Source organism: Carex rostrata, chromosome 25 (genome assembly GCF_964058835.1).
Source record: "Carex rostrata chromosome 25, lpCarRost1.2, whole genome shotgun sequence".
NCBI lineage: Eukaryota > Viridiplantae > Streptophyta > Magnoliopsida > Poales > Cyperaceae > Carex > Carex rostrata.
Window position 1 is genome coordinate 3,362,940 of NC_135942.1, and position 22,496 is coordinate 3,385,435.

Here is a 22,496-nt window from a genome sequence, read left to right on the forward strand (position 1 = left end):
TATTTAATATATTTGTAATACAACAAAGAATTTTTTTCATTTGAGTTTCATAACCTTCTATAAATGAGAGACCATGGGACTTTATCACTAGATCAAAGACTAGTTCTAGAATTGAGATATCTAATCTAAATAATTCCAAATTATTTTCAAATTATTTTCGAATCACTAATTTTCGATCTCATTCATTTTGCACTGTGCTCCTCCCTGCCTCGGCCTAAATTACATCGTCAAACAAGTCCATCCAATTCTTCGTCTCTTTCTCATTTGTCTGAGTTCCGATTCTTTCTCTCGACATCCCTTTCAGACTAATCACAATTCACAAGGACTGCATTTGTACAGCACCACCTGCTGGTGTTGGATCTCATTTAGGCTCTTCTGATGAGACATCTCCGTGGTCAATTCTCTTCTTTTAACAATTGCAACACAAACCCAACCCCTCTGTATGAACAACAACGAGAAAGGCCGATGTGACCCGACCCTATCATCAAGCTCTCCACTACAGTCTACTAAACATTTAAGGTACCACTAGACCGTACTCTTTTTGGGAACTAAGTAGCTTGTTTGGAACTATTTTTACGTGTCACGCTTTTGAAAAGAAGATGATTTGGTGATGGACACCAAGTGTTTGATGTTTTGTCTGAAAGGCATTTTCCAAAATTTTCTAGAATTAAGATATTACTTCGAATTTTTTGAAGCCCTCATTGGCACATGTAAGGGGTAAAAAAATCCTCACAAAAAAGGAGACACAACTTTGAATTGTTTATAAGAAAATTTATAGTGGTACTGTTCGGATAGTAATATAAGAGTATAAAATAGAATTAAGGATTGCAAAGAATTGGACTTTATACATATTCAAATACCTGGATAAGTGGGTTTTGTGGTAGCATCATTCTTCTATCATTTTTTGTCTTTCTAACTAGCCTTTTTTTATATTTTTTTAATTTTGTGTCCCCTATATATAATTTTCTAATGGGTAGCACCCTCCAGCTTAGATTTTTAAATTACAATATTAAATTTCAGTTTGACTTCATTTGCTTAATTATTGGTATCTTTTGCATTTGGTGTACATGTAGTTTTATTTCACTTTGAAAATAAGAACTGCATCTAGTACTTGAGAAAATCATTAACTTATTGGTATTTTTCTAAAAATTTCCAATTATCAGTTAAACCTTCTCAGCAAACTATTCGTATGTTCTGGAATAGAGGAGGGTTCAAATGGCTCTATTTTTTGCGCCCCCACCATGCCTCCATTTTTTAAAACTTTAATAACTCAAAAATTAAAAGTCAAAATAAAACCGTTAGATGATCTATGTTATTTTCTCTATGTGCTCATAAAAAATTATCACATTTCAATGTTGTTTCTGTAAGAATCAATAAGTTGAAGAATTAACGTCTAGAAATTATCCACATTAGTACATGTTTTACAAGCTATTGATGACAACCAAAATAAAATTAAAATGTTATAATTTTTTACACGTGCATAGATAAAATGACGTAGATCACATCTAACAGTTTTATTTTAACTTTTAAGTTTTAAATTTTGAGTTATTAAAGTTTTGGAAAATGGAGGCATGATGGAGGCACAAAAAATGAAGGCATTCGAACCCTCTTCTCTTGAATATTATTGTTTTTTGCGTGTTTTTCCTATGCTTGCATGTGGGGTCTGTCTTACATTAATAGACTCATCTGGCTAATTGATATTCTTTTTGGGAGCAACTTAAGATTACGTTTACACTGCAAGTGCTAAACTTTAATGCAAGAGTGAACTTGTCGATCTTGTATTCTCATGCACGAATAAGTTATGTTTTGAAAATGCCACTGACTGTAACTTTTGTAGAAAACCTAACAATGAATATATGCAAATAATATTTAGCACCTGCAAAATTTACCCAAGACATTATTTATGTTATTCTAGAAGAGATTAAAAATTTGGTACCTCCTATGAAATTCTTATGTTTATATTTTATTATTTTGTTTTCCATTGTAACATATGTGATTGGTATTTTCTTTTGTCAAGTTAAATTTACCGCAAAATTTGTTTCCGAAATCAGATCATCCAGCGCTTGATGTTGTTATAAATTCTAAAGTCAAGAAAAGGTAATAAAAGGTTATTAAAGTTAATATGTTTAGAGGAATGCTTTTTGCTCGCCTAGTCTAGCTGACCCACCCATGGTCTCCACGTTCGAATCCTCTGAAGTTACTCAAATTTTGAGTTTGGATCTGGACCGTCCGATCAGAATTCAGGCCAATCTGGCTCGGGTGGAAATTCATGGGGTCCCATTAATATTTGTGTGGATTATGATCGAACTGTCCGGATCCAAACCGAAATTTTGAGTTAACCAGATATAAATTCAGTGCGTGAGCAGGGGGCAATTATATTTCCCAGCAGTAATTGCATCCATCATATTCCTATGTCATTGACTATGCCTCTAGATTGTTCCTTTTTTTTTATTTTCTTCTCTTGATTGCTTGCATTGTATATGTAGCCATCACTTTGCTCTCTGTATGCATGAAGACTATTTTTAATATATATAGCTGCAACCGTTGATTTAACTTTAGCAAATTTAACCTATTGTTAGACATTGTTTGTTGGTTTTGAAAGTTGAAACTTGTAACATTTTGATCTTTTTATAAAGCATAAAAGAGTAACTATTTTAAAGTGTCTTCTCAATTTTTGCAAGGTAATATGATGAGGAAGATGGGTTACTCTCTGTTATTAAATGGCTTGATTATCATCAATATTATGTGCAAAGGTACTCTTTGTGTAGGCGCAGAAATTAAGAAATTTGCCTTTACCGATAGAGAAACAATGATAAAAGTTGTTTTTCATAATGGATAACTAGAGTACCTTCTATTTTTTTTTCTGTAGGTGAATAAGATGTTGCTAAATTCAAATATGGAGCGTGCATGCATGCTTCCAATTTCATATGACCGGTCTAGGAAATCAATAGAAGTACCAGAATTATGGGTGTGTAATTTTTTATAATTAAATTATATTTCTTGTCATATTTAATTTGTTCTACTTTTCGTGGTCATACATTATAATTTTCTTGATTAGACAGTAGACTTAGGTTAGGACAAGATCAAGTATTTGTCACTAGGTAGACACCACTTATTAGGTTTATCATTTGTTCAGGTGCACATCTGATAGACCAAGGTTAGGTTGATTTGCAAAGAAAAAATTTAAATGAGCTGTATACTAATGGGTAAATTTTAGTGCTTAGATTTAATTTTCTTGACATGAGACTTAGGATAAGATCAAGGGTTTGTTTGTGACTAATTAAATATACATGGGCTATTAAGTTTATTGTTTGTTTTTTATCAAAAAAAAAAGTTTATCGTTTGTACATGCTGGGAATTTCATCACATTAATGCAGAATGAAATTTTGCAAATGGCAATGCACACTGCATAGATTTGTCATTCATTTAGCTCCACATGATGCAAAAATACTGGTGACATGCCATCAAGGATCATTATCTTTGAGCTTTGTATTGGCATACACCATGTACCAGTGGTACCAGTCCAAAAAAATTCAGTGCATTGCTAAATGCAAAATTTCCTTCTACCCTTTCTGTTTGTGTTTTCCTCATCTTATCTGTGCAATTGCCTAGCCGCCAATTAATTGCAACAAGACCACATATTCTTTGGTTTGACCACCACATTGTGCTATATATCACTGGCATTTTGGTTTTTGTAGATACCAAGCACCATGCGATTTACGTTGGACTACTACTTCATGCGGTGTATTTGAAATTTTGAACCAGGTAAGTATAAATTTAATGTACAATAATTATACAAGCCGGGAGCCCTTTTTAGGGAACTTGGTCTTGGCAGTGACTAATAATGAGTTGATTCGAATTAATTTTTCTAGTAATCAAATCTTCAAATAATCTATCATTTAATTAGTGAAATTATTGTCACCTTGACTTTTTGATTTTCTATATCTGACGATTGTATCGCATATGTATCATGCAAAAAACTTTCTTTAGGTTTCCATTCAATAATTTCATTTGCATACAGTCCCTGTACTAATTGATCATAATGTTACCATCAAAGTCCTAAATGTTTTTGCCACTCAATAAATTACTGATGTATTAATAGTAGGAGTAACATTTAGGTCCTTAATGCTAATGCTAGAAAAATATTCTAATGGTCAAAATAATTTATTGCTTGCATTAACAACAGACATTTGTAATATAACAAATATATTATTAATAGTCACGAGAATTTATTACTTGAATTAACAAAGACCCTAAATCCTATATATAAGGAAACATAACAAGTACCCCAAGCCACACCTCAACAGAATAAAAAGAAAAAAAAGCACAAAAAATGGCTCCACCGGTGGCTTCCGGAAGGGTGCAATGCGAGCATTGCCCCTTATCCTTCTTTAACCGGTGGCAACTCAATGGACACATGACTTACCACAGAAATAATGACAAAATATTGAAGAAATATGAGGAACAAAAGGAGCGTGAGCGTGAAAGGATGCAAGCTCTACTTGGAATGAATTTTATGAGGTGTGAAGCAGAAGGCAGTCTAGAAATGGTTATGCTTGAACCGAACCACGAATTTTGGACAGTATATAGGCTCTATGGAGCAGCACCTATGGAAATTGACTTTGTAGGTCAGATGGATTTTCGTTGGGCTAAATCGAAAGTGGGACGGCCAAAGAAGAAAGGCGCAATGGGTACCAAGGGTGGATGCATGGATGTGATCGATCTCACCTTAAAGCTTTAATTGAGAGTAATTGTTCTCTTTTTTCAGATGACTAGTGAGATATTAATTTTGAGATTGTTTTCTGTCTAAAATGTTATCAGTATTATGAATTGTATCTGGCAATTGTTCTTCTTTTTCAGATGATTAGTGAGATATTTTGAGAATGTTTTCTGATCTGAAATGTTATCAGTATTATGAATTGTGTCTAGCAAAAGTTTGTGGTGAACCAAGGTATCTATCATGTTTCTGGAATGGTTATGTAGGTTGTATCAGTAACTTTATTTGGAACTTTGCATTAGTAGAGAAAACCAATCAACAAATTTTTGGGATTATTGTAGTTCAAAAATAAATTTTCAGTTTTCGATTTTAAAACCTTGTTTTTCTTCTTATACTTCTTGTTATCTCGCCTTTTGGAACCTTTTGTAGTACATGCAAGGAAAAAATAATTTTAATTTGGAAGTAATTTTACAGACTTCTGTCATACTCATAAGAGCCATTGACATAGTTAGATTTTAAATTTCCTATAAAACACAACACAAATATGGGGTGAGGCAATACAAACTTTTTACTCACTTTATTTTTGGATGGAGAGTAGAGGAAGGAAGGAAAAGGGATGAAAATAAAATCTTGTGGTTAATTTTTGTTTGGTTGGATATTTAATCGTAGAGTAAGGTTAATGAATGCTTTTAATCTCCTTAAACCTCGTAAAATTTTTATTTTGTTGATCTTCAAATTAGAGTGTAACGGAGGTAAACAAGAGAATGAAAGATATAGTTGTAAACATCTAGTGTGAATCAAACAGTGTAAACATCCAACAAAACAAGAATGAAGGAAACAAGGGTCTTTTGTGCATTTTATGATGTCTGGTCTTATATGAATTTGTATTTTGTTATGTAGGTTAAGTCCTTATTAGTTGTATGAGGTTTATTTCCTTTTTGAGGGTAGTTGGACTGCAGGTTATTGCTGTGGTTGTGCTGATTATGTGTAATAGTTTAACTAGGTATATGTACTGATGAAGCTGGTACCAGAGAGTGGGCTACGGTGAGTTGCAAAGTAAAACGCGTTTCTACTTCACGTCATATTTTTATTTTGAAAGTTCAAACGACCGATCCGAATCATTAGATGTTTAATCCATATTGAAATGTGCTTGGAGACAAAATTTTACATTTTTTGGAATTTTTTTACTATTTATTAAGCATTTTTGAAAATTGCTGTTTTGCTGTAAAAAACTGTTGGGTTTTGCGCGGTGCTAACCGGAAACCCCTTTTAGGCTTAAGTTGCGGAATGACCGTAGAACAAAAATTTCTACGGCCAACTTAAGCTCAGGATTAAACGGGGTATGTCAGGAAACTTTCCAAGGCGGTCCACCTTCAGTATTCCTTTGGCATCAAAACCCAATTTAATCCTTTTACAGATCTACTCCATGATTGATTTCTAAAACTTTAATCTACTTACAAATTAAATAGATTAATATAACATATTTATACCTTGTTTCCAAATCACAGTTGGAATGCAGACCGAGCGAGTAGAGCCTCACCAGGGAAGGAATCGACTCGGAGTATCACACATGTGATACCTCTATCGGTTATCCACCAGGACTAACCGGAGAGCGGTTTATTTCTTCTGCCAGAAATACCGTAAACCGCGGAATTCTGCAAAAACACTATTCACGGGGAAAAGACGAAAACCCGTAAACACGAATTTTCGGTTGCTCAGTTTCATCAATATGCAAAACTGACATACCGCTAAATTCGGTAAAACACTATTCATCGATCCCGTAAATATTCTCCACAACAACCCGCAAGATTATACGTCAACTACGTATAACTTTCTTTTCTCAACCGAAACACTATTTGGGAGAGAAACCGAGAAAGAGAGAAAATACCGATTCGTTTCTGCACGAAAAGATACATGTGAATGTGCATATGTATATATGTGAATATATCTTTCTCTCTCTACCCTTCCACCCCTATTTATAGTGTTTAGATTCGGTTGCAAAAGACCAAAATGCCCTCCAAGTTCGGCCTATTTACAAGATATGCCATTGACACCTCATCCTTTTATGTGTGAAATGACCAAAATACCCCTTCCACACCCTTCCACATTCTTCTCCATGCTTCTACACATGCAAGGTGGCATAGGTGTGAAATGACCATTTTGCCCTTGTGGATAGGATTGATGACATGTCATCTGGATAGGATCAATGACGTGTCATGCGGATAAGCACGAATCTGAAAAGACCCGAATGCCCTCGGCCCGAACACAAATAATATTCGTATAATTATTCTGAACAATTATATATATATTTTTCTTTCGGTTATTTGTTTCGGTATCGATGACGTGTCATCTGGATAGGATCGATGACGTGTCATGCGGATAATGACGAATCTGAAAAGACTCGAATGCCCTCGGCCCGAACACAAATAATATTCGTATAATTATTCTGAATAATTATATATATTTTTCTTGCAGTTATTTGTTGTTTCGATAATTTATACAATGTGTCCTGCACATTTATAAATTAACCGGTTAACTTTTATACAACGTGTCATACACGTTTATAAATTAACCAATGTTTTTGCTTGTTATTTTTACATAACATTTATAATTTAATTATAACACGTATAATTAATTATAACCATCTTAATATTAATTATAATCAATTTATAATTAATCAGTAAGATTCTCCGAGTAGCTCCTATATGGTGTGACCCAATAGGATCTGTGTTATGTTGGTAAACAGAGTTAAAACTGTTTTAACTTCTGTTAGTCATGGGTGGCATCTGGCAACACATCATGACCATCCAATTACACAGATGATGCTGTACTGTACAATATCACGATCCAGTAAACAATTTACTTGTGTCTGTTCTTCTGTCTCATAGCTATCAGATTAGTTTCAAGGTAGATGTGTGTCATCCTTGCTAACTTAATCTTTTCTTGATCTTGAGCAGATTATCAAATATAATTACTCTTGTAATTATACCGCTAGCAGATAATCTTACTCTATCAAGGGGCCCAGTGATGCTATAGCTCGTATAGAGATACGAGGGACAAATAGTATTCTTGGTAAACTATCACTTCCTCAGCTAAGCTATACATATGGAAAAGCTACCGTTATGACTGCTTTTTACGGACAGCGGTGGATAACAATCACACATACATATTTCTCAGTGGGAACGATAAATACCTCATACTGTAGAACGTGACACTGAATGAAAACATAAATGACACGAACACAATTCTATTTAATGTTTCATTCGGGGTCTGTCAAATACCATGTTTCTAAAACATGTATCTATGTGATTAAAATGACATCTCGTGTCAGGTGGTTTGTAAAACTTAACCATCTTTTAATCCACATACTAACCTTATCGCGGTAATTAGTGTTCCTGCTAATTACCTTGGTCAGTGACCTTTTAAGAGTATATATCATCTATATTATGGAGTTTCACAATTTCAGTCATGAACTCGAAATGATCCATAAATTCAATAATACTCAAGGCAACAAAATGCTATATAAATAAACATTCAATTCATGAACAAAGCTTTATGATAAATTATCGTATTATTGACTTCTAGATTATTACAAACTAACAATCTCCCACTTAAGCTAGGAGTCAATCATCGTAGACCCTACTTATATACAAAACTCTTTATTCTCTAAGATCTCGTAGATCCTGAGAAAATCTCACAGCCAATCTTCTATGTGTTCCAGACCCATAGAAGCATTAAGCATCTCGTGCTTGGCTTGAGGAAGAGATTTTGTGAGTGGATCAGCTGTGTTGCTGACTGTGTCAACTCTACTTATCTTTACATCACCTTTATATTAATTATATCTTTTATAATTAATTATAAGCATCTTATGATGTTTACGATCTCTCGTATTAGGTGATAACGTTGTAGACGAGAAACATATCCTTAGTTCTCCTCAAGAACTTAAGGATATTATTTACAGCATTCCAGTGCTTTATGCCTGGATTAGCCTGATATCTACTCGTTATACTCAAAGCATACGAGACATCTGGGCGAGTGCACAACATGGCGCATATGATAGAGCCAATAGCCGAGGCGTATGGTACTCTACTCATAGTGCTTTGCTCATCAGTTGTCGAAGGAAACTGAGTCTTGCTAAGCAGTGCACCATGATTCATTGGCAGGAATTCTCTCTTAGAATCCTGCATGCTGAACCGATTCAGCACTTTGTCAATGTACGTGCTTTGACTTAATCCTATAAGTCTCTTTGATCTACCTCAGTAGATCTTTATGCCTAGTATATAGACATCCTCGCCCAAGTCCTTCATCGAGAAAACTTTTCTTTAATGAAGACTTGGCTAATTGCAATAGAGGAATATCGTTTCCTATTAAGAGTATGTTATCTACATATAAGATTTAAGAAAGGCGATGACACTCCCACTAGTTTTTCTGTACACATAAGATTCTTCTTCGCATCTGACGAAGTCAAGCTTTTGACTTCTTCGCCAAATCGAAGATTCCAACTCCGTGATGCATGCTTCAATCCATAAATAGATTCAAGAAGTTTGCATACCTTCCCAGCATTCTCTGGATCTTCAAAACCCGTAGGCTGTGTCATGTACACATCCTCTTCTTAAATTTCCATTTAAGAATGCGGTTTTGACATCCATTTGCCATATTTCATCATCATGAAATGCGGCAATTGCTAGGAGTATCCGAATTGACTTAAACATAGCCACGGGTGAAAAAGTTTCATCAATTCCCAGAATTTGTTTGAAACCTTTTCGCTACTAGCCGTGCTTTGTAAATAGTCATATTGTCATCCATGTCTGTTTTCCTTTGAAAACCCACTTGTTAGCTATGGGCTTCACCCCATCAAGTGGTACAACTAGGTTCCAAACCGTGTTGTCATACATGGACTGTATTTCGGATCTTATGGCCTCCAGCCATTTATCAGAGTTAGGCCTATCCATTGCTTCCGCATAGGTCAGAGGATCTTCAGTGTCAAAACTGAGACCTCGTGCAGTCCCAAGTACCTCTCGGGTGCATGGACTGTTCTCATTGACCTACGTAGCACTTGTTCTTCAGGCTGTCGAACTTGATCCACAACTGTCTGCGGATCCAGTTCTACTTCAACTTGCGTTGATGCACTTGAGCTCGAGACTAGAACCTCATCCACAACTATTTGTGGACTTGGTACTTCCAGATGCTCATCAGCCAAAAAATCAAGAGGTGGGTTAATCTGATCTAGTTCAGATATTGTATTGTGTGATGTATCTTGAATTTCTTCAAGTATTACATTACTCCCACTACTTCCTTTTGCAAGAAACTTGTTCTCCAAAAGTATACCATGACGACCAACAACTAATTTGTTCTCGGACTGGTAATAGAAGTAATATCCTTTCGTTTCCTTAGGATACTCTACGAAAAAGCACTTGTCAGATTTGGGACCAAGTTTGTCAGACGTCAGACGTTTGACAAATACTTCGCAACCCCATTTTTAAGATAAGACATATTTGAGATTTCCCAAACCATAACTCGTATGGAGTCTTTTCAACTGACTTGGATGGAACCATATTTATCGTTAGTGCGGCAGTATCTAGTGCGTGTCCCCAAAATGATTTTGGGAAGGGTGGCGTTACTCATCATGGAACGAATCATGTCCAGCATGGTTTGTTTCATTTTCTTGGCAACACTGTAACATTGCGGTGTTCCTAGAGGTGTGAGTTGTGAGACTATCTCACATTCCTTTAAGTACGTTTTGAAAACCATAACTCAAGTATTTGCCATCACGGTCCTACCGTAATGCCTTAATACTTTTGTTCAGTTGATTTTCTACTTTAGTCTTAAATTCCTTGAACTCGTCAAAGGATTCAGACTTATGTCTCATGTAAGTCAATACTTTCATGAAACGTTTTGAGTCTTTTGTTATTGATGTTAAACACGTGGTTTTCCATTTCTAGCATATAAAGATCATTTAACAAGTAAGATGATCCATAATATGTCTCATTTTTATAAATAGAACATCTATTGTCCTTTATAACAAACGAGAAACCATTCATCTCTAAACACGAGATTGATATGATATTTCTAGAAATGGTAGGAACAAAATAGACATTTTCTAGTTCCAGAATAAACCCGCTAGGCAAGTACAATTATATTCTACCGACTGTAACGGCTGCAACTTGTGCTCCGTTTCCAACTCGGAGTTGTACTTCCTTATTGCGTAACTTTCTTTTAGTGCGTGCATATTCGTGCAAATATGAGCACATGATCCGGTATCCAGTACCCAATCATTAAGAGAGGTCGCAACATTAATTTCAATAACATAAATACTTGAGACTGAGACTTTTGAGACATTCTCAAACTTCATATCTCCAAGATACTCCGGGCAGTTTCTCTTCCAGTGACCTTTGCTATTGCTAAAATAGCAGTCAGAGTTAGCAGAAACATTTATCTTGGGAGAGTTCGTTCCTGGAACCAACTTCCCTTTGCCTTTGTACTTAATGGCCGTTTTTCCCTTTTGCTTTCTTGATCTTCCTCCCACCTTCTTGGATCATGAGGACATGAGACCTATTCTCGATGTCGCCATTGGTGATCCTCAACATCCCTTCGAGCTCCTGCAAGCTTTTATCCAACCCTTGCTTTATGGGAGTTCACAATGAACTCCGAATAGCTGGGAGGAAATGAGTTCAGGATAACTTCTGTGGCCAACTCGTGGCTCCACGAACAGTTAAGCTTTTCCAGTTTCTCATCATCGCTTGTCATACGAAGCGTGTGAGTACTGACAGAGCTGCTCTCTACTATTTCAGCAGGGACCGGTGTATTTAGGATATATTCCCTTTTTCTCACGTATGTCTACCTTTTCGAGTAGGGAGCGTAAAGAGAAAGACGTTTATTTAGCCATATTTCTACAACGTTTAAAGTAAAGATTTTAGCTTTGTTCATGTAATGTTTTATTCCAATAATAAAACTCCCACTGCAAATTTGTTCTATTCCCGTTTGCAGTAGGACCAAGATCCATATTTTCACCAATAACCAAGGCAGTGTATGCATATCATGGCTATCAGTTATCTTAGGTAAGCAAACATGCTAATCACAACTCTTTGTGATTCTTAGTTTCGTTAAAACATCACGTGTATTTAACGAAGACTTTGCCCCGAGCCCAAAACTGTTTTGGAAATCATCGGTAAGTAACCTCACTCTATTTGGTTTGATATGTCGGACATAACCCTCGACCACCAAAGGTAAAAGGCGATATCTACTGAGTAGTTTAATCATCAACCAATGAACAATGGTTTGAGGAGGATAGAGTGGGAAGGGCATACTAAATATTTAATGGGTTGGTGTTTATGCTTAATAGTGCCAGCAATCTCCAAAGGGGTATGTGAGAAAGAACGACTAATGTGATTCTATTCGTATCTTTATAACGACTTCTTTCATATGCTTCATTAAGCAATTATAGAAAGGAAGTCTTGAATACTGAATGTGATCTCCATTTCTTTTCTTATCTTATGTTAGAAAGAACGATTAATGTGATTCTATTCGTATCTTTATAGCGACCTCTTTCATATGCTTCATTAAGCAGTCGTGGAAAGGAAGTCTAAAATATCGAATATGATCCCCATTACTTTCTTTTCTCAGCATATGTAAGAATGACTAAATGTGATTCTATTCGTATCTTTATAACGACCTCTTTCATATGCTTCATTAAGCAGTCGTGGAAAGGAAGTCTTGAATACGAAATGTGATCTCCATTAGTTTATGTTCTCATCAGTACCTCTTTGATACACTTAGCTTTGTTAAGCAGTCAGTTCTTGTAACTGACTTTGGACACGTGAAAGTCGTCTGCCAGAAAGACAACGGTGAGTTCCTTCACAAATCTTTCTTTGACATCACGTTCTTTCACGGTTCCTTTGAAAGCAATAAATCTAATTTATTCAATTCATATCAAAGCAGTAAATCTAATTTACTTATATACGGGAGCAAGTCAGGTATATTATTTATCAGTTCCTAATTCTTTATTTTGCAGCTATGCTCAGTTCTTATTTATACCATTTAAAGCACATAAACAATTTATATGTTTTAAAATCATATATTCTTTTCGGTCCATAAAGCAATTTGGTAATGTGACAAAGTTCCTTTTGGGCCAGCCATTAGGACACGTGAAAGGGGCTCCCAGGAAAGATCGGGGTCACAAGGACCGCTAAGACTCAATCTTTCCTAGACAGAACCATCTCTTTCTTGTGTGGAAATGACAGCTCTTACTCAGGTACTTTATTGCTTCATCACATTCTTCGACGAACTTTACTTATCCGAAGGTTTTCGAAAAGGCAAAAAACTTACACTAAATTTTGCCATTTCAAAAGCGTTAAAGCAATTTGGTAACGTGACAAAGTCCCCTTTGGGCCAGCTATCAGGACACGTAAAAGAGGGTTAGACGAAAAGCCGAGACTTTTCTTGTCATTAACCTTGTCTTTTACGGGTGGAGATTAACAGCTCTTACTCAGGTACTTTATTGCTTCATCACATTCTTAGATGAACTTTAACGCAATCAAAAGTTTTGAAAACGAAAACATAAAGAAAGCATAAAATCCTATTTTATCTTTCTCGGTCGGAAAACCGATCCAAGAAATGTAAAAGTTTACATTTCATAAGAAAGCATAAAGAAAGCTTAAATCTAATTTAACTTTCTTAGTCGGTAGAACCGATCCAAGAAAATCTCATTTCTAATCGGTTTTGGACTTAAGCTGCAAATGTAAGAATTAAACTAATATGCGGTATATGCACCTAATTTGCATAAGTTATAACTTTTAGAAAATCAATCAGCGGGAGAGCCTTGTGCTCTGATACCACTGTTGGGTTTTGCGCGGTGCTAACCGGAAACCCCTTTTAGGCTTAAGTTGCGGAATGACCGTAGAACAAAAATTTCTACGGCCAACTTAAGCTCAGGATTAAACGGGGTATGTCAGGAAACTTTCCAAGGCGGTCCACCTTCAGTATTCCTTTGGCATCAAAACCCAATTTAATCCTTTTACAGATCTACTCCATGATTGATTTCTAAAACTTTAATCTACTTACAAATTAAATAGATTAATATAACATATTTATACCTTGTTTCCAAATCACAGTTGGAATGCAGACCGAGCGAGTAGAGCCTCACCAGGGAAGGAATCGACTCGGAGTATCACACATGTGATACCTCTATCGGTTATCCACCAGGACTAACCGGAGAGCGGTTTATTTCTTCTGCCAGAAATACCGTAAACCGCGGAATTCTGCAAAAACACTATTCACGGGGAAAAGACGAAAACCCGTAAACACGAATTTTCGGTTGCTCAGTTTCATCAATATGCAAAACTGACATACCGCTAAATTCGGTAAAACACTATTCATCGATCCCGTAAATATTCTCCACAACAACCCGCAAGATTATACGTCAACTACGTATAACTTTCTTTTCTCAACCGAAACACTATTTAGGAGAGAAACCGAGAAAGAGAGAAAATACCGATTCGTTTCTGCACGAAAAGATACATGTGAATGTGCATATGTATATATGTGAATATATCTTTCTCTCTCTACCCTTCCACCCCTATTTATAGTGTTTAGATTCGGTTGCAAAAGACCAAAATGCCCTCCAAGTTCGGCCTATTTACAAGATATGCCATTGACACCTCATCCTTTTATGTGTGAAATGACCAAAATACCCCTTCCACACCCTTCCACATTCTTCTCCATGCTTCTACACATGCAAGGTGGCATAGGTGTGAAATGACCATTTTGCCCTTGTGGATAGGATTGATGACATGTCATCTGGATAGGATCAATGACGTGTCATGCGGATAAGCACGAATCTGAAAAGACCCGAATGCCCTCGGCCCGAACACAAATAATATTCGTATAATTATTCTGAACAATTATATATATATTTTTCTTTCGGTTATTTGTTTCGGTATCGATGACGTGTCATCTGGATAGGATCGATGACGTGTCATGCGGATAATGACGAATCTGAAAAGACTCGAATGCCCTCGGCCCGAACACAAATAATATTCGTATAATTATTCTGAATAATTATATATATTTTTCTTGCAGTTATTTGTTGTTTCGATAATTTATACAATGTGTCCTGCACATTTATAAATTAACCGGTTAACTTTTATACAACGTGTCATACACGTTTATAAATTAACCAATGTTTTTGCTTGTTATTTTTACATAACATTTATAATTTAATTATAACACGTATAATTAATTATAACCATCTTAATATTAATTATAATCAATTTATAATTAATCAGTAAGATTCTCCGAGTAGCTCCTATATGGTGTGACCCAATAGGATCTGTGTTATGTTGGTAAACAGAGTTAAAACTGTTTTAACTTCTGTTAGTCATGGGTGGCATCTGGCAACACATCATGACCATCCAATTACACAGATGATGCTGTACTGTACAATATCACGATCCAGTAAACAATTTACTTGTGTCTGTTCTTCTGTCTCATAGCTATCAGATTAGTTTCAAGGTAGATGTGTGTCATCCTTGCTAACTTAATCTTTTCTTGATCTTGAGCAGATTATCAAATATAATTACTCTTGTAATTATACCGCTAGCAGATAATCTTACTCTATCAAGGGGCCCAGTGATGCTATAGCTCGTATAGAGATACGAGGGACAAATAGTATTCTTGGTAAACTATCACTTCCTCAGCTAAGCTATACATATGGAAAAGCTACCGTTATGACTGCTTTTTACGGACAGCGGTGGATAACAATCACACATACATATTTCTCAGTGGGAACGATAAATACCTCATACTGTAGAACGTGACACTGAATGAAAACATAAATGACACGAACACAATTCTATTTAATGTTTCATTCGGGGTCTGTCAAATACCATGTTTCTAAAACATGTATCTATGTGATTAAAATGACATCTCGTGTCAGGTGGTTTGTAAAACTTAACCATCTTTTAATCCACATACTAACCTTATCGCGGTAATTAGTGTTCCTGCTAATTACCTTGGTCAGTGACCTTTTAAGAGTATATATCATCTATATTATGGAGTTTCACAATTTCAGTCATGAACTCGAAATGATCCATAAATTCAATAATACTCAAGGCAACAAAATGCTATATAAATAAACATTCAATTCATGAACAAAGCTTTATGATAAATTATCGTATTATTGACTTCTAGATTATTACAAACTAACAAAAACAGTAAAATTTTCTGGACCATCAGATCAGCGACTTTCAAAATTGCTTAATAAATAGTAAAAAAATTTCAAAAAATGTAAAATTTGGTCTCCAAGCACATTTCAATATGAAGAACAAGATGAACGGTTCGGATCGACGTTTTGAACTTTAAAATCGCAAAATATGAGCGTGAAGTAAAATGCTTTACTTCGCAACTCACCGTAGCCTAGCTCATTTCAGTAATGAAAATTGGTGGGGTGTACTAGGGGTGTCAATGGCACCCTTTTACCCGTTTACCCGACCCGTATCGTAATCGAAAAGAATAAGATTTTTTTTTTTCGTTAACTTATTGGGTACGGATAAGGGTATCGATTTTTTTCCGTTATCTTACCCGTTTTCATATAAGATAATTTTTACAAATAAAATTATATATGTAGATATATATTTGTGTGAAGGTGATACATGATACAATAAAGTTTTGTATTTTATTAAATTTTCATAATACAAATTAGTTGTATTCATTAATATTTGTTTCATTTTTTTATTGTTTTGAAAAAATATTTTATCGAAAGCACAAATCGAAATGTCAATGACACTTTTATCCGTTTACTTGACTCGTACTGTATTAAAAAAGATGGATAAATATAATTTTTTTTCGTTATTATAATGGATACCGGTATGAAAATGCCTCCACCCGATCCGTATCGTACCCGTTGACGCCCCTAGAGTGTACACGCTTTAATAGAAAAAAAAATTTGTGAGCTGTCAATGACTCAGAACTATCGAGTTGGAATTGAACTCAAAGTTGAACCCAGCTCAAGAGCAGTAAAATTTATAAAATTAAATAAAAACAACTGTCAAGTATCAAATAGAAATTAAGTTAATTTATATTTCAAAACTCTACACTCATGTAAGTTACTTTTAGTTGCTTTTGTGGCCACGTCAGCAATAACTATTTCAAAAGTTAGAAACGAGAGCTAATAATAAGAATAATTAGAAGGAGATTTCGCTGAAAGGAAACTTTCTAAACTAGAAATTACGCCACATCTCAAAACTTATAATAGGAAGTGTCAATGTACTCTCAGAAATAAAAAAATAAATCCAATAAAGATGCTCTAAAATGACTCAATTATTATTTATTAAAGAGGCTAAAAAATTAAACGAGTTAGAATTAATCTAATCATAATTATAACTTTAGTTATATAGATTTTGTAAGCAGAATTTCCCATAAAACACGTTAAATAATGAAAAAAAAAATAAACATGCAGTTTGGTCTCTAAGTCATAAAAGAACTGTGAATATTCTTGAGGACCTAAAGAAGGGAAGAAGTTTAGAAACAATGCAGATAGTTATTGGGCTAAGAATTTTTAATTGCATCAGTTCCAATTTCCAAATTTAAATCGAGTTAGCTCGAATTTTAACGAGTTGAATTCGACCATGAATTTCAGATTGAAATTAGATTTTGTTCAAGCTGGTTCAATTCATGTTTTTATTTATTTATTTATTTATTTATTTCAAGTCGAATTGAATTACCTCCGAAATTTTATCTATAACAGCTCAAAAATTGTAAATTCAAAACCTACCATCTTTTTTTGGATGAATTTTAAAAATATCAGGTCCGCTGAATAATTCAGTTGAAATTTTTATCTATAACAGTCAAAAAATTTAAAATTCAAAAATCTACCATCGCTTTTGAATGAATTCTAAAAATACCGGGTATGCTGGATAATTCATATGACTTAGCTTGCTGAATAATCTAGTAGGCCATTTACATACCCACTTCTCTCATAAAATAGCCTAAAAATGACACACTGAATATTCAGTCAGCGTATATTTGTAGAATTTTTCCAAAGACTGGTAGATTTTGAATTTCCGATTTTTTTTTTGGTTATAGATAAAAGAAAATTGAATTATCTCGCTCAAACTCGGCTTATTTACACTTATATTAATATAGACAATAATACATGTTATATAAGGATGAGATACTCCTCGTTTTTATGTTGCATATTGTTTATACTAAATTCCTTAAGAAGTCTCGCAAGAGGTTTTGAGAAAACTAGTGTTAAAATTCAAATTTTGAATATTATTTCTTCTGATTCTTTTGAATATTTGATTAAAATTAAAATTTTGATTATTGAAAGGAGCTCAAACAAAATGAAAATTTGTTTAAAAAAATAACTTTGTATTTAGATATTTATTTGATTTAGGTATTGAAAATGCAAAAATTTCAATATATTCAAAGTTATGGGAGTTTCGAATATTGACAAGTAGTCTTGTTATTGATACCATATTTGTTCTAACTTATCTCTTTCAAGAATTGTTAAATGGGGGTCACGTTATTATCAATTTTATATCTAATTTTTTTTAAAAAAAAAAATTGGAATCATTCACTGGAGAGACAAATTGTTACCTAAATGCAAAATGACAAAGCTGTGTCTTATGCTAATGAATAGGGACTTAATATCTTATAAAGTTCTATCAGGAAAAGGAATAAAAAAAAAAACTTATATAAAATTCACACTCAATAAAAACTTGCAAGTAATTCACATTTAAATTTGCATTTGACAAAAATAAATTAACATATAACACGTTCTAAATGGGGGACAATATGAGCCGTATTTTCAAATATTAAAAATAAATCCCCCAAAATAAAAAGATTATCAAACCCTTAAATTCGTATTGAGCTGTATTTCTGGTTGATTAAACCATACGAATATTTAAATCTAGAATCCGTATCCTCAGCATTAACTCAGATTTTGAGCTAATATATCTCCACAGTCCAATTAAAATTCAGATCAATTCAGAGTCCGAAGTAAAATGCACATCACGAATCGAACGGTCTGGATTTATTATGCATTAACTGAGTTAACGCAGACCATACGAATTCTTAAATTTAACCACCGGAGTGGGATTCCGCTACTCTAAACCAATAGGATTGAAATATAAACCATACGGATGAGAATTACTTAGTGGATCGATTCGAGCCCGAGACGCGACCCGACCCGGTTCCGACGGCCGCAATTCCGTACAAAGTAGAAAGAACCCGACCCGAACTCCATACAGAGTTGCGAACTATACTGCCAAGAAATAACCCGACTCTCTCTCTCTCTCTCGCTCGCTCAGTCGTCTTCTCTTCTAAGCGCGCCCCAGTTCACTAATCGAAGCTTGACGGTAAGTACCCTTTCGTGGTTCTCTCGTTTAGTACAGAGAATTTAGCCAAAAGATTTTCTCTTCTTCTTCTCTGCTCCAGTTCACTAATGTATGGGTAGCCGATTGTTGGTTTTGCAAAGTCGTTGTTAAAGAAAACAAAGACATGTATCAGTTTCGCAGTTAACAAAAAAATAAAGTAGTCAAAACAAATTAATATTTTTACAACTAACTAAGTTGTGGCTTAGATAGAGTTATTTTGCAGTACAATAACGCCAGTCCCATAATCTCATTTACTAAGCAAAATGATCTGTGAAGTAGTGAAACTGTGCAATTTTGACAGTAACTTGTAATTTATATTATTTACCATTTTTTTTGCAGGAATAGGTGGTCGAGTACTTGTGGGTGTCAATCCCATTTTTATGTGGCATAAAATTTAATTTTAACAGATATATAATGGGAGCAGCTGTCAGCAGAGCAGCAAGTGGTTTAGGTGAAGTTCTCGGAAACTCAGTTACTGCTCCCTTCAAGGCTCTTTTTGGGGCTAATTGCGAGTAAGCCGATTACTCTTAGATAATTTTACTTTCTATTATTTTACAGAATTTTTATTTATCCGACATTATATATATATTTTTTTTACTAATTTGTTTTATAAAGTGGTATATGCGCTGGTACATGGGACATACCATGCTTCATAGAGCATCTGTGTCTTTCAAGTCTGTTCAAATTGTTCATGGTGTGTATTCTCTCCTTCATAAGTAAGTTTCCTTTCTCTTTTTTTATCTTGGTGTTTAATCTATCTCCTCATTTGTCTTGCAACTGTTCTGTATGACTAGGGACTCCTGGCATATCCCATTTTTGCATTCTTTTCTTTTGTATTTTAGTGAGGCTTTAGGCATAGATTAGGGTTTTGTTGAGTCTAAACCAACCTTCCTTGCGAGTAAGAGTGCTTGTTGGAAAGATGTAAATTAAAAAACAGCCCATTATTTTTTATTTTACATCAGTAATTATAAGAAACAAATTGATGCCTTTTCCTGCTTATTTGGTTTTCATCAAGTCTAAATCAGTTTTCTCTACAAATAAGGGTGTTTGCTGGAATATGTGAAATGTTGGGTGTTATTTGAAGTAGTGGTAAATTAAATTGGAAAAAGATGGTATATTTTTAGTTTTAATGTCACTAGTTACGAGGAAAAAATGGCTCAACACCTCTTTGTACATAATGTTTTTTGTAAAAGGTTCATTTGTAATAAATCTTTTTGTTAACTTATATGGATTCTCTTGCTCGAATCATTTTTTAAGTTTTTAATTTTGTTTGGCATTAAATATTACTCTTTTTTCTTATTTCTTGTAGCTATGTTTTTCGTATATCTCCTGTTCCAAGTAGGCATACTGCAATGCGTATGTAGAAACTGTTTCAAGATGTCATGTGTCACATGCAAAGCCTATTTTAATGCCATGGAAGAGATATCATGCTTTCTTTGGTACAAACTGAGAAACACGAAGCGTGTCTACCGACACCGGTTTGCTGACTTGGAAGAAGGGTTCAGCTCAAGTTATAGTGATGATTCTTCTTCAGAAAGCAGAAGCACTCGAGTTTATAGGTATAACCTTTTATGTACCAGTGGTAGCAGACTGGTGTACCGGTGGGACACTGGATACATTCTTTTATCATCCAATCCGATATTTATATATACTTTTTGAGTTGTACTGATGCATTTTATCTGCAATTGATTTCTCACAAGAACTCTGTCTGAAAAAACTAAGAAAATACTCAGAGAGGTAAACAACCAGTACATCTCGGTACAGACTAAGAGTACCTCAATACTAGTATTCTTCCCTTGCTTGTAAAAACAATACATGCACCTCTTTATAAGTTTCTGCTGATAATGTTATCAGTTCTGTCATTTATTTGATGATTTTTGATTTTTTCTTCACTGACTTTTACTTTTTGGTACAGGAGGAGAAGATCGGTACGTGAGAGAAGAAAAGATCACATGAGAAGATCTCTGTACCTGAGAAGGCATAGTTCAAGTGGCAAGAGGAGGTACCGGAGCGGTGGTAGAAGCCGCCACCATGTCAGAGTAAAAACAAGAGAGGTGTCAGTGCATGTGAAGGGTCCCAGTGGTCATAGGAGAGAGAACCATCTCTTTAACAGAACCAGGTTTAGGTGATTTTAATTATAGATAACATTAGGGGTTTGACTCTTTTGAGATATAGAAATTATTATTTGCCGAGAAATCTCTAGTAATTTCCATGTTAATGGAGAAGGGGAAAGGGGCCTGATTTTGATTGCTGAAATTATGGCCTTTTCTTATCAGATTTGTGTTATTTTCATAGTAAAGTATCAAAGTGCTGTATAGATGATGTTGTCACTATTGTAAAGAGCAAAGTTAAAATTCCAGAATTATACAAAATTGAGATCCCATTTTGTAATTTTTCTCTTTGATTACCAACATTACATGCAATATTGTTTCCACTATGGTCACTGGTGATATGTTGGCCATGAAAAATAGTCTAACACATGGTCTAACTGGGGCACCCAGAGGACAGGATATCTCCTGTCTTTGGGCAAACTGGAGAAGTTTCAAAGGCAACATGACAATTTCCCTCGCCTGATAAGGCCCATCTTAAATCATAAAAGGGACCACAAAAGCCAACGGTTATATGCAACGTTTAGATCATTTCAACCATTTTGAAGGAGAATTTGATAGGTGTACTCTTGGTGTACACAAACTTCAAAGCAATATTTCACATTGAAATTTGTATACTGTTAAAGGTTCCTTTTGAACAAAACTAGGAGGTACGAAATAAGCAAACTATACAAAGTAAAAATTTAGTATTCGTGTATTAATTGGCGGATTTGTTTTTTAAATAAAACTGGTTTTAATCTTTTTAACGGAAGCAAAAAATCATTTTCTCCCCCGATCCCTAGGATCGGTGGAGCCATTTTCGGACCACCGATAGTACTGATTTTAGATAAATGTGAAGTTTTTTGCTCCATTGATCCTAGGAATCGGTGGAGAAAATGATTTTTTGCCTCCACCGATAGTTCTATTTTATAGGGATTCTAGGATTGATAGAGTTTTTTTATAGCTTTTTCATGTATAGTGTTTGTTTCGTTAAATTTTTTAAAGCCAATTCTATTTTAAAAAGAAAATCTAATTGGCACCTTCCCCGCTGCAGTTTTCAGAATTATATTTGACCATTCGTCTTCCTGACTATTGTAGTATTGTTATAACTACAATTAAATTCAAATTGAAACAGCAGCACGTGTTAAATAACATTTTGAAATATAGAGATAATTTAGGGGATGATTTGGGTACCTCAAAAAATTTCCATTCAAATAAATACGCGGCCCCAGAAACCTCTTGCGATTTACCTACCCCATTGTCCCTCTCAAATTCCAGTAACTCGATAACTCTGTAACATCAACCATGCTTAGAAAA

The 22,496-nt window shown here is 34.7% G+C and overlaps 1 protein-coding gene and 1 long non-coding RNA gene across 4 annotated transcripts; both read left to right on the forward strand.

The window, feature by feature from the left end:
• Positions 1–202: 202 nt before the first annotated feature.
• On the forward strand, positions 203–4,901 carry LOC144576050 (uncharacterized). Of its 3 annotated transcripts, none has more exons than XR_013518592.1 (3): positions 203–519; positions 2,682–2,764; positions 2,870–4,901. It is a non-coding gene; the product is annotated as an uncharacterized LOC144576050 (long non-coding RNA). The 3 variants fall into 3 exon arrangements; XR_013518593.1 differs by having other exon boundaries at positions 2,682–2,753; XR_013518591.1 differs by having other exon boundaries at positions 2,682–4,901.
• A 14,071-nt stretch (positions 4,902–18,972) lies between these two features.
• LOC144576349 (uncharacterized) lies at positions 18,973–21,483 on the forward strand. Its single transcript, XM_078326712.1, has 5 exons — positions 18,973–19,074; positions 19,432–19,604; positions 19,708–19,808; positions 20,402–20,651; positions 21,008–21,483. The coding sequence occupies exons 2-5, from the start codon at positions 19,507–19,509 to the stop codon at positions 21,219–21,221; spliced, it is 663 nt and encodes a 220-aa protein (XP_078182838.1). The 5' UTR covers positions 18,973–19,074; positions 19,432–19,506; the 3' UTR covers positions 21,222–21,483.
• The last annotated feature ends 1,013 nt before the right edge of the window (positions 21,484–22,496 follow it).

Excerpts from the sequence above, each read along its gene's own strand:
- LOC144576349 (XM_078326712.1), top strand. The coding sequence starts at position 19,507 with ATGGGAGCAGCTGTCAGCAGAGCAGCAAGTGGTTTAGGTGAAGTTCTC. Across the intron at positions 19,809-20,401 it reads GTGTATTCTCTCCTTCATAA|CTATGTTTTTCGTATATCTC; the intron begins GTAAGTTTCCTT and ends TATTTCTTGTAG. Across the intron at positions 20,652-21,007 it reads AGAAGCACTCGAGTTTATAG|GAGGAGAAGATCGGTACGTG; the intron begins GTATAACCTTTT and ends TTTTTGGTACAG.